General features: G+C 53.3%; 1 protein-coding gene across 5 annotated transcripts in view; it reads left to right on the top strand.

Moving 5' to 3' along the window:
* Positions 1 to 12,702, top strand: part of AP5B1 (adaptor related protein complex 5 subunit beta 1) — an 18,777-nt gene extending 6,075 nt beyond the window's left edge. Inside the window, exons 1-4 of one of the 5 annotated variants that reach the window (XM_016119406.2) lie at positions 1,669 to 2,194; positions 2,299 to 3,891; positions 5,439 to 5,470; positions 5,712 to 12,702. In XM_016119406.2, the coding sequence (XP_015974892.2) occupies positions 2,045 to 2,194; positions 2,299 to 3,891; positions 5,439 to 5,470; positions 5,712 to 6,144 (2,208 nt within the window). In that variant the 5' untranslated portion in view covers positions 1,669 to 2,044 and the 3' untranslated portion in view covers positions 6,145 to 12,702. The other 4 variants (XM_016119404.2, XM_016119403.2, XM_016119402.2 and 1 more) reach the window with 4 other exon arrangements.

Genomic DNA, 12,702 nt, shown 5'->3' with positions numbered 1-12,702 from the left:
GCAGAGGCTGGAGCCAGCATCGGATTTCCTGACCCTTTGAAGCCTGTCTTCTCAACTGTAAAAAGGGGTTTAATAATCATGCCTCCCTCCCTGTGAGTGCTGAGGGCTGGGGACGTGCAGTTATCAGCACCCTCTGGGCCTCAGACGGGGGAAACCAGACAGACTCCTTGTTCCCCTCCCAGGGCTGCTCTCATCCTGGCCTCTTTCATCTTAGGTTTAATTAGCCAGGCCGCCCCACCCCACAGCCTCTTGGGCAGGAGTCATCACTCCCATTTTATAGATGGGGAAACTGAGGTACCTAGAGGGAAGTGGTTTAGGGCTGCCGCCTGTGAGTCAGTTGTGGAGCCAAGGCCCAGAGGAGCTGGGACTGGGCTTTCCAGCTGGACCTGTCTCTTGGGGTGGATCCTTGTCTCCATCCTCCTGGCACGCAGAGAGCCTCTTTTCCAGCTACCCCGCCACTTCCTATCACCTCCCATCTGGAGGGCAGCAGAATGGGGTAGGAAGGGAGGAGCCTGTGAAGCCTGGAGGAAGGAGAGAAACTAGTTGGCAGCTACTAGCATGGGGGCTCAGGTCTGTTTCATCTTCAAAGCAGGCTAATTAGAGCCAGAGGCGTTAGTCAGGCCGGGCCGGTGGGCTGTGGGGTCTGGACGCCTGCAGTTATGTGCCCTGGAAACGTGGTCAGTGGGTCATCAGAAGCCTGGGTCCGGGCCTTGGAGAGGCTACTGGGTAAGCCCCTGGCCCAGCTTCCTGGGTGCCCCCGAAAACCCTGACCCTCTGGAAGTCAAGGGTGCTCGGTTCGCCACTGCTTGGCCCCAGGTCTTCGGTTTCCCAGCGGGTGCTAGGCGTGCCCTGCCATGAGATCCGTGACACGCCGGGCCCTGCCAGTCCGCACGTCTACATTCCGTTGTTTTGCAGCCTCCTCGCGGTTTATGGGCTTGCTCCGCAAGCTTTACCCCAGCCTGGCTGCCGCGCGACCCTGGCCGGTCATCGGCAACGCCTCTGGCAAGGGTCAGCAGCTTCCGTCTGCCGCGACCCCAAGCCGAACGGGTGCACTCCCGCCCCCCCCCGGCCGGCGTCGGAGAAGCGAAGCCAAGCCCTAACGCGCCCGCCCGACCGGTTCTGCGGGGCCGCGGCGCGCACTTCCTGCGCGAGCAGCGCTGGGACCGCACCTTGCACACCCCCCAGCGGCCGCCCTGCGAGCGCGAAGACCCACACCGCACGCCACGCCTAGGGCCAAGCGCGGCGGCCGCAGGGTGCGGTGTGCCCGGGCGCCGGCGCGGGGAGGGGGAGCGCCGGTTGCCTTTCTCGCCCGCCCAGCGGGCGCGTCCACCCGCTGGCCCTGGGAACGAAGCCCGCGCGCGGGGGAACCCCAGCATCCGGGAGCCGGGGCCACCCAACTCCACCGCCCCAGCCCGGGCCTGCGGCGGTTTCGGGGAAGGGGGGCCTGCGCGCAGCAGGACAGTTACTCAGCTCCAGCGAAACCGACGAGTCGGCACCTGCCGGCCGGGCGGGAGGGGGAGGCGGGGACCCCGTTACTGCCCCGCCCCGAGCGGGGTCCGCCCCGTCCCGGCCGCCCACGCGCCGTGCGCCCGGCCCCGCCCGTCCGGAAGGAGCCTGCCGGCCGTCTCCGCCCGCAGCTGAGTCAGGCGAGGTGAGCGCGGCCGGCCCGTTACCACGGGCGCCGGCGGCCGGGGCGGTGCTGTGGTTTCGGTGCCGGCCGCGGGCGAGCGGCCTAATGAGTTCTCGGCACGCATCCTGCGCCAGCGGCCTGCCGGCGCCCCGGCCCCTGCTCGCCGGCGTTCCCTCCCCGCGGGGACCTTGGAGACCCATCCCAGCGTCACCCTCGAAACCTTTGTTTCATCTCGGGACCCGGGCGCGGGGTCCCTTGGCGTGTGCGCGTGGCCGAGGGTGGCTGGGCTCTGCTAGGGGCCCTGGGCTAACGGTGGCCCTTTCGGGTTGGCGCAGGGGCTCGGGCGCCCTCTGGCGGCCACGGGACTCCACCTGATCGCCGTTCGCTGCTGCTGCAGGACCTGAGCGCCTGACCATGGGGCCTTTGAGCCGGGAAACCTGGGCCCAGCGCTTGGGCGCCTTCCGGGCCAGCCCGTCCGCCTTCATGGCAGGTCCTGAGGGTGAGGATCTGGGTCGCGACCTGCTGAGCGACCTGAGGAGTGAAAAGCTGAGTGAACAGACCAAGGTAGGCCTTTGCACGCGCCCCTTGCCCTGGCCCATAAGGCCACCTCCACCCATTGCGCCCTGAGCCTCATCTTCGTAATTCCCACCCAAACCCCCGACCTCCAGGTTTCCTTGCTGGCCCTGAGCTTGGAGTACCCAGCCCAGCTGTGGCCGGACGCGCCTGCAGCCGAGGCAGCCGCCACCTTCCTCTTGGACACCCTGGACTCTTTACCCCCACGGCCCTCAGCTCTGCGGCGGCCCCTGTTGCTGGCGGCCACCACAACCCTGGTGGCAGGAGACGTGTTGGGCCCCACCTCGGGAGCCTCTCTCCGGCTCCTGCCACTACTGCTTGGCTTGGCTGCCAGCGGCGATCTGGGGCCACGCCTTGGCCCTTCCTGGGAACAGCGCTCCCTGCAGGCCACAGCGTGCGAGTGCCTGCGGGAGCTGGAGAGCTGCAAGCCGGGGCTGCTGGGGGGCTGCCTGGGGCTGCTGCGGAGTCTGCTGGGGCAGGAGGGCCCGGTGGGGCAGGTCCAGCCGCTCAGCCTGCTGTTGGCACTTGCCCTTCGCAATTCCTTGGTGATACAGGCTAAGGCTAGGGCCAGGGCCAGCGGGCAGGGCCTGTTCACAGCCAGGGTCTCTCCCACTGGGAGTGGCCCCTGGGACTGGACACTAGCTGAAGAGGGTGATGCCCACCTTCAGCCCCAAGCGCCCAGCTGGCCAGCAGCTGAGGAGGAAGGTGGCCTTTCGGCACTAGAGCCCAGTCCTGAGGAGGCCAGGGAGCTTCGGGCTGCGGTGGCCCAGCTTCTAGACACCTCCTACCTGCTCACTCCTGTGGCTCAGGCCCAGCTTCTTTGGCTGCTGGGCTGGGCCCTGCGGGGTCTGCGGGGACAGCCACCAGTGCTCTTCAAGCCGCAGCTGGTACGGCTGCTGGGCACAGCGCAGCTGACGCTGCTGCACGCCGTTCTGGCTCTCAAGGCGGCCTTCGGCGAGGCACTGTTCACGGCCCAGGACGAGGCCTTGCTGCTCCGCCGGCTCACCGTGGCCGCCCAGCACCCAGCCCTGCCCCTGCCCGCCCAGCTCTTCTACCTGCACTGCCTCCTGAGCTTCCCTGAGAATTGCCCGCTGGGCCCTGCAGGCGAGGAGGCTGCCCCGCTGCTGTTAGAGCCCCAGCTGTGCTGTGGCCTCCTACCCAGTCTCCAGCACGACCCCATGGCCCTCCTGGCCCGCCTGCATCTGCTGTGCCTGCTCTGTGCCGAAGACGGAGACGAGGAGGAGAAAGGCCAGGGTCAGGGGCCCCGGCGCTACCTGGAGGAACTGCTGGCCGGCCTGTGGCAGAGGGCAGCCCTGAGTGGGGGCCCCCGGGCCTTGGCCACACTTTGCTTCCAGGCCTCATACCTAGTTGCTCGCTGCCTGTCTGGGCAACCTGCAGCGTTGGCACCATTGACTCATGGACTGGCCCAACTGTACCGGGCCCGGCCTGCGCTGGCTCCCCATTTTGTTGACCTCTTGGACCAGGTGGGCTCTGAGCTGGGGGAGCCCCTGAGGGTGGTGTTGCGACAAGACTTGGTGTCCAGGTCAGGCAAGGACGAAGCCCTTCGTTGGCACCTGCAAATGTTGGCAAAGGTGGCAGACCAGGATGCCCAGCCTGAAACCCTTCGCTTCCTACAGGCTGCAGCTGCCTACTGCACGGACTGGGGCCTCCAGCAGGCCCTGTTGCAGGTCTGCCGGGCCCTGCTTCGGGCGGGTGTTGGGGGAGGCCTGGCTGACTTGCTGCAAGCACTGGCCAGGCAGCTGGGGGACCCTGATGGGCGGGACCACGCCCGCCTCTACTACATCCTCCTGGGCCACCTGTCAGAGCCCAAGCTGGGGGTAGCCCTGGGTCCCTCACTCGCTGCACCTGCACTGGCCTCTTCACTGGTGGCCGAGAACCAGGGTTTTGCCGCAGCGCTGATGGTGCAGGAGGCACCAGCCCCGATCCGGCTGAGCGTGGGGCCATGCAGAGCCGAGGGCCCGGCCCCCGTGCTGCAGCTCCAGGTGGAGGTGCTGGAGCCGGTGTACTCTCTGGAGCTGCGCTTCCATGTGCAAGGACAACTGTACGCACCCCTGGACGCTGTCCATGTCCCTTGCCTGTGCCCTAGACGCCCCGCCCGCCCTCTGCTCCTGCCCCTGCAGCCCCGCCGCCCAGCCCCCACGCAGCTGGATATCCAGGCCCTGTACACCACAGCCGGTGGCCTCACGTGCTATGCACGCCTGCCACCCCTGCCTGTGAACTTTGCCGACCTCTTCCTGCCTTTTCCCCAGCCCCCCGAGGGGGCCAGGCTGACATTCTTTGAGGAACTCTGGGACTCCTGCCTGCCAAAGGGCACCGAGAGTCGCCTGTGGTGCCCTCTTCAGCCAGAGGGGCTGGAGGCCTTGGTGTCCCGCCATCTGGAGCCTTTCGTGGTGGCGGCCCAGCCTCCCACTAGCTACCACATAGCCATCCGCCTCCCTCCAGACTCGAAGCTGCTGCTGAGGCTGGAGGCAGCCCAGGCGGACGGCGTGCCCGTGGTCCTGCGGACAGATGACTGGGCCGTGCTGCCTCTGGTGGGGGACTACCTCCGCCGGTTGTCAACTGCTGTCTGAGCCCTGAGGTTGGGCACAGCAGGTGGAAACAGGACTGTGGCCTTTGCAGGGTCTGGCCTAAGGGATTGCTGGGGGCCAGAACCCAGTCCTGTGGCTCCTTTAAAAACCTACACTCGCCAATGCCCCTCACTGCTTTGTTTTCTTCTGGCTCCCGATCGGGGTCAGAACTACTGGGATGGGGGTCCAGAGCTTCAACAAAGCTTCCAGACAAGGAACCCCCAGACTGCAGGGCTCCAAAGTTCCTTCCTGCCAAAACAGGCTGTGATTCTCCAGAATCCCTGCCCAGGAGGCAGGATTAAAAAACATCTTCATCTCTGCTTTCAAGAGAGGGTCTGGCCCTGCCCAAACCACCCAACAATTTAGGAACGAGCTTGGAGCTGGGTTTGGGCCTCCTGACGTGTGGCCCAGTGCTTTCTAACACCCGAGGTTTACCTCGAATCTCAGGCTGGATGGGATGATGGGCTGGTGGTGAGAAACAGGGAAGGAGAGGAGGCTGCAGCAGCCCTGGGGCGAGGGGGGGGGCCTCCCCAGGCTGTGTGGATTGGAGTCAGCTCTAGGGAGGACACAGGACAGTTCGGGGCTGAGAGAAGCGCCCCTATGATCTGGGCTAAAACTAAGCTGGCTTTTCTCACCCCATCCTCTAGGAATCCACCTGTGGACCTAGAAATCTTCCCAGGTAAGAACCGGCATCCCTAGTTCTTATTCAAAATAGATAAGACTCTTCGGGTGTTGATGTATCGAGGCCAGCTTTGCTGCCAGGCACCGAGCCAGTGTTTTCCACATATGTTGCCTCATTTCACCCTTGCGACAGCTTGGCAGGGCCCCGCGGTTGAGGACATCTGTAGGCGACAGGGGTTGAGTGATTTTCCTATGGTCGTGCAGGTGGTTGATGATCGTGTTTTGTCATCCTGGGGCAGGTTTCTGTTACCACACCGTCAGAGCAATGCTTTGCACGGGCCACAGGGACACAGAGTCCCCACTCCCTCTCCTGGGGCCAGCCCCCAGGAGGCTGCAGGCGCAGCAGTCAGCAGTGCTGGGTGGAGAATGACCACAGAGGGTCAGGCCTTGCTGTGCTGGGGTAAGAGCCTCTGCTGCTGCCCCTGTCTCCTGGGCTCCCCGCCTTCGGGTTCCCCTGGGCCCGTCTTGTCCCTCCTGATGGGCGCGCTAGGAGAGGAAAGGGCCCGGGACAGGTGGGGCGGTGGCAGATCGGGAGGCCTGCCCCAAGCTCGAGCTCCAGCAATAATCTGCTGTGTGATCTGGGCAAGCCGTCGCCAGCCACATCAGGAAGGGTTCGGTTCCAGGAAGCGGAAACTTCTCCAGCTGTTTGCGGCAGAAAGGGATTTAAGATAGAATCAGGTCCTGAAAAAATCTCTAGGAAGGCTGGAAAATGATGCTGCAGGCCACCACTGGGACTGTTGAGTTCCAGAACGCACCATCTTGCCTGCAGTCCAGCTCCTCTCAGCACCCAGGAGGGTGGGCCCAGGCCCTGGAGCGTGGGGCGGGGGCTGCCACCACTGCCTCTTGAGCCCTGCAAAGCCAAGGAGCTGACACTGCCGCAGAGAGACTGACCTTTCCACGGTCCACGACCGGCAGATGGCCTTGGCCTTGTTTCTTCTGTCCACATCATTCAAAGCGCATCTAATGCGTGGAATGTGTTTCTCATGCAGACAGACTTCTTGTGGCAAAGGAGTCAGGAAATGTGCTTGGTTTTTGTTTTCGTTACCTCTGATGCAGAAGATGGTGTTCATCTTTCACCTAAGATTACGATAATTGACTCATATAAAGACTCACCAGCCATCCTTTCGTCTGTCTTTCTGTCCATCCATACCGTTGCATCCACCCCCATTCCTCCAGAGCTGGGCACCAGGTGACCTCCAGTGCGCCCCCATCCAGCCCCACCACCACAGGTGTGTCACAATGGACATTCTCACGGATCTCTGTGACGGTTTCCCTGGAATACATACCAGGAGCAGAATTGTTGATTGTAGCGCATGCACGTGTGAAGTTTGACTAAGAGATGTCAGAGTAATTACAGTTTTTAGCTTTGCATCCTCTCAGTATGCAAAGGCGTTCCAGGAGGTGGGTGGGGGTGGACACCGGGCGAGCCAGCCCGTGCCGTCCCCCACGGTCTACCCCCTTTGCACACTCAGTATCCACATACCTCTGCTCGGACTTAAACTTCCCAAAGATCGTAACAACATGCTCCTGCATAACTATCTCCCGCACAACCTCAACTTCCCCGAAAAGGGAGACCCAAAGCCCCCTCAGTCACTGTCCACCTGTGTGGACCTTACCAGTGTTCGCCAGTTGCCGGTTCTCCACTTCAGACATGCTCGAACCCTTCCCTGCCTCCAGGAGGTTAGGCCTAACCACGGGGCCAGCTCTAGCTAACAAGGTACGAAGGGTGTTGGTTCTGGGGCAAATCATTTCATTGCCAGCCCGCACTTTCCAGGCCCTTGTACCCTGCTGTGGCGGTTGGGAAAGCGTATGATGCGGAGGACATGCGGAAGAGTTTAGTCATAATCTCACCTTGATACACTATAACAAATGCCCTGGGTTATGAAGTTAATCATCAGTAACACCCACTTTATGTGAAACAAGAGGAAAACATGGGGAAGGATATTGCTTGAGCTGTATTTTACTTACAAGAGAGAAATTATTGTGCAACAAGTCACAAGGCAATAATTAGGGGCTCCAGCTCTAGCAAATAAAAATAATCACACAGTATGTTCAGTTTAATTTGAATTGCAGAGGAACAACTCATTTTTTGGTATAAGTATGTCCCAAACATTGCATAGGTTGTATAAAGAAAATGAGTTGTTTCTCTGAAATTCAGATATAACCGGGCATCCCGAGTTTTATCTGTCAGCCCTAGGAGGGTATATAACATGCACTTATTTGTCTCACTACCCCGTTCCATGTTCCTTTGGCCTTTACAGATCTTTACTTAGTGGGGTGACCTTCATTCCTGAGTCCTTGGTAATCCTACTTGTATTGAGTCTCTAGTTTTTCATGAACATTATCACTGGGCCTGGCGGTCTTTGGAGGTGTCCTGGGGACTCTCCCAGGTGTGACACCCCTCTCTATCTCTGTCATGTGGCAGCAACAATTTCCTCCTTGACAATCAGGATCAATCACCCTTTTAGGACAAAGAATTTTGTTCCGATGCATGAAGATGGCCAACTGACCAGGTGGCGGGCTTCACTTCCAGTTCCGAAAGACCACTGCATTCTCTCCTGGGGACTAAGGACTAAATAAGCAGAGCCCGAAGCTGGACGGACGGGAAGCCAGCACTCAGTGAGAGACTTCTAGGGTAGCCGAAGACGATGGTGGCGGCGCAGGGCCCCATCTCCCCTCGGGAAACAGAAAAAGATAAAACTACATAAAACCAAGCCCTCGGCCTAACTTGCAAGCAGAGAATGTCAATAACTGTAAGTAACATAAATAGCAAATGACAGCCATCCCTCTGGTCCCAGCCGTACCCTACCATGGGCTCCGGGCAAGCAAAGACGGGCTCTGGGAATAATGGGAGAGAAAAGAGGAGAATACGCTTGATCTAAAATGGCACCAGGAAGACTGAGTCCACCCTAAGTTTGAAAAAAAAATTTAAATTGCCTGGGAGCTTAGGGCTTGGGCTAGAGGTACGGGATTTTTAGGTTATATGTGTGAATCGAAGGGGCAGCCTTTGAAACACAGATTCTGGGGAAATGAAAAATGGAAAAAGGAAGGAAGAAGTGCCCTTTGTCATTTGGACGTGAAAGGGGAAGTAAATGGAGAAATTTCATTGTTCTGAAGACAAAACAAAATCAGAGGATCTATAACTACCGCCCCCCCCAAACAAACAAACAGTCAAACAAACAACAAACCCATTAAAGTATCTGGACTTTGCTGTGTTGACAGAAGAGGGCACATCAAACAGGGATCTTATACAACACTCAACACCAGAGAAATGAACAAGATGAAAATTAACAGGTTCACACAGAGTTATTGCAAGATATCAGAAAAGGAATTTCATCACATACCAAACAAAGAAAAGTCACACTACTCTAGAAAAACAGCCAGGAAACAGAAGAAAGCTGTAATACAACAGTAAACAGAACGAAATATACTCAAAACAAGCATGTGAAGATAAGCAAAACCACCTTAGATGAGAGATTTAAAAAGATCAGAAATAGGCAATTTAAAAAGATCAGAAGTAGGCAAAACCCAGGAAGAAATGAAGAGAGTTCATTGAACTCAAGAAATAAACACAAAATTATCTGGAAATAAAGATCATTACAAGATACCCAAGGAAGAATAGTGTCAAAAAATATAATAAGGGACATTGAAGGAAGACACAAGAACAATCAGAATGAAAATGAGACAAAGAAGTAGAAGGGATCACGACAAAGTAATGAAAACGAGATAGTCAAAGAAGGAATCACAGTTGTATTATTGGGTCTCTAAAGAAAAACTAAACAGTGAACCACCACTGGTATTTAATACTGTAATCTAAGAAAAGTTTCTAGGAAAAAAAAAAATCACCTTCAAAGGGCTTGCTGGGTATCTTGGAAAATTAATACAGAATAGTCAACTTTGAGATATAATCTCATAAAATCATAAGACTTCAAAGATTTTTTTTTCAAAAAAATCCCCAAAATGTCTAGGCAGAAAGATCAAATAACTTACAAGGCAAACAAATTATAATGGCCACAGACAAAGCAAGATAACGCTGGAGGAGCATTTTTTAACATTATGCTTTTGAAAGTGTAAACCTAGGTTTTTATATCTACACAAATCGTCCTTTAAGTATCAAGGCTATAGGAACAGTTTTTCAACAAGTACATTCTCACCCATGAGCCAGTCTGATAGAGAATGCACTTCAACCAAGACATGACAAACATATATAGATCTAAAACTAAAACACAGGTGGGCAAGAGGGTTAATAACTAAGTAAAGATGTTATATATTGTGATAAGAAGGAATAGAACTAAAAGCATGGGAGAACTAAAAGCGTGGAAAGAGGAAAATAGGATAAGGTAGTCTGACGGCCATGTAGGTACACGTCAGCTCCAGATTCCCTCTTCATTGCCTGCTCTGTGAAAAGAAATCTGGACCCTTTTAGTATCTTTCTTTGCTTGCTGGCTCATTGTTAAGCCTAGTCGGTAGAGGGCGCAGAGGAGCCACTGCAGAAGGGAGTTGTCCTTCCTCTTCTTGATGTGCTCACTAAACAATCTCTGGAAGCTTCTCCAGTACCCAGGGGTCCTCCAGCATCAAGCAACCACAGCACTCATGGCTTCTCCCGCTCCAGGCTCCTGCAGTATGTGGTGGACCACAGCAACCAGCAGTACAGCAGACAGCCCTTGCTCCCCAAACTCTGCTGGAATTCTTCAAATAAGTCAATCCTAAACTGCCCCGCCCTGCCTTGCTTTTCCCTGAGAAACACCAATAAAGGCTGTGGCCTATGCCGTCCCCTCCTTTCTGCCTCCTGACCAACTCCAGCGCTTACCCATGTGGCCTTGCAGGGCCACTTGTTTCTCCAGGAACTGTAAGGAACATTGAACTTTTCTTTCAATGGTATTGACTTCTCCATGTCATCACTCAGTCACCTCTATAAATTAAAATCCATGGGGACAATTAGGACAAGGACATACCTCATCCTATAAGACAGTTGCCTGTTACTGCAGTTACTTCCTCCTCTGAAGTCTTGAAGCCCTCGAAGTTATCCATGAGGAATGGAATCAGCTTCTTCCAAACTCCTGTTAATGCTGATATTTTGACCTCTTCTCCTGAATCACGAATGTTCTTAATGACATTCTGAATGGTGAATCTATTCCAGAAGGTTTTCAATTTACTTTGCCCAGATCCCTCAGAGGAATTGCTATCTAAGGCAGCTGTAACCATACAGAAAGTGTTTCTTAAATAATAAGACTTGAGAGTCAAAATATCTCCTCTTTCGTTATCCTTATTAGCTTTTATTTAATTTTCTCGGCTCTTCCAGAATTAGTCATCTGGAAGGCTACAGGATGGATGTTGTGTTAGCAGGCATGAAGACATCTCGTGGTTCCAGAAAATAAGGAAACCTATAAAAGACTACTAGGATCACATCGAAAGACTCAGGAGCTAACTCGAAGAGGCTCCCACTGGCAAAAGACAGGATGATCATAATAATAACCACAATTAACTCAAATATCGAAATATTAAAATCCATTATTTAACATTTTTTAAAGGTCACCATAGGGACATGCTAGAGAAACAACTTATTTAAAAAACTGAGAAATGAAAGTATCAAGCAATTATTTTGCCTTTCTTATATTCACTGTACCAGTGGGCAAACAAATAGTTGATGGGGGGAGTTTTCATTATAGAAGTATTCCATCTAGTAAATGAAGAATTGGTGGACTTTGAATATGAATTTTGTAAATCCCGATGAATTAAAAGGTCTATGCAATGATCATTTATGGCTGCTAACCTCACAAAAAGAGAGACATAAGGTATTATGTCCCTCCTGATGGAAAAACACACCACATCTCTTGAAGCAGTCTTTCTGCCCCCGCCCCCGCCACCAAAGTGGGGTGGGGGGTAACGAAGCTTCCTTACCTAATTTCTAGGAAATACAGGGCAAATTAACACAATACTACAGGAATGCAATCACTAATATTTAGACTTGGAAACTTACAGAACTAAAAATAGAAAAAATAAAATCCAACACCTACTTCTGAGTTAATAAAAAAAAAAAAACCATTAGTGGTACAGCTTTAACAAGACATATAAGAAATCTAAAGGTGGCTTTGTGATTATCGGTGAAGTACCAAAAGCGTTCCCATGAAAGTTTCAGGAAAACAGAACCATGTCTATTGATACCAGTAACATTTGAGATCTTTCTCTGAAAGTGCTAGAAAAGAAAAAAAAATTACAAAATGTAATGAGAAGGCAAAAGCATTATTTGGAAGCCAGATGACTAATTCTGGAAGAGCCAAGAAAATTAAATGAAAGCTATTAAGGATAATGAAAGAATTCAGTAGACATATGGCTTAAAAATTAACATGTAAAGATCAACAACTGTTCCAAAAACTGGCCTGCAGGCCAAATCCAGCCCACTGCCTGTATTTGCCAATAAAGTTTTATTGGAACACAGCCGTGCTCGTTCTTTTACATATTGTCTGTGGCTGTTTCCATGCTACAATGTCGAAGTTGAGCAATTGTGATAGAGACCACATGTGAAGTTTGCCAACCTCTGCTGTAGATAATCAAATTGGGAAAAAAAGATCTAATTTGTAACAGAAACAGATATAAGATAGAAAAAGACTTTAAAATAATAACTATTATAGAAAGAAATCCACAACTGTACAGCTAGACAAAAGACATGCATAAATGGAAGAATGTATCCTGATAAAAAACTAAACGAAAACTCTAATCTCTCAATACCCTCCAGCCAAAGACCACCAGGAACACATCTGTAGCTGAACAAATGGGTTTATTATTCTTCTGCTGTGGGGCATCTCAGTAAGAGGGTGCTAGGAAGGATTTTTAGGATTTGCACTTGTGTTAAGTGATTTGGGAGAGGGTTTAAGGAAGCAGCCCTTTCCTCTAGATTGGATGCTGTCAGGAAGTGGGAGTATTTCTATGATGGGATAATGTTAACAAATCTTAATTAGAGGCTAATTGGTAAAGAAGCAACAGTCGCATATCCAAGATAGAGGGATGTTTATCATTTTTGTGGTTTGGACAATGTTTCTGCCTTTGTCCGTGTTCGCATGATTACAGAGTGACCTTGTTTTTGCCTCGATCCCGCATGATGTCACAGAGTGACCTTGTCTGATAATGTTCTGTGAAATTGTTCATGTTCAACAGAACATCAAGTCCAGCTCCTGGATGTCTGGGGTTGTTTTTCTTAAATCTATGAATTAAATGCAATTTTAATCTTAA

This window comes from Rousettus aegyptiacus, unplaced genomic scaffold (genome assembly GCF_014176215.1).
Source record: "Rousettus aegyptiacus isolate mRouAeg1 unplaced genomic scaffold, mRouAeg1.p scaffold_m13_p_5, whole genome shotgun sequence".
Classification (NCBI taxonomy): domain Eukaryota; kingdom Metazoa; phylum Chordata; class Mammalia; order Chiroptera; family Pteropodidae; genus Rousettus; species Rousettus aegyptiacus.
The sequence above is the reverse complement of the archived record's forward strand: the minus strand, read 5'-3'. Positions and strand labels throughout refer to the sequence as shown.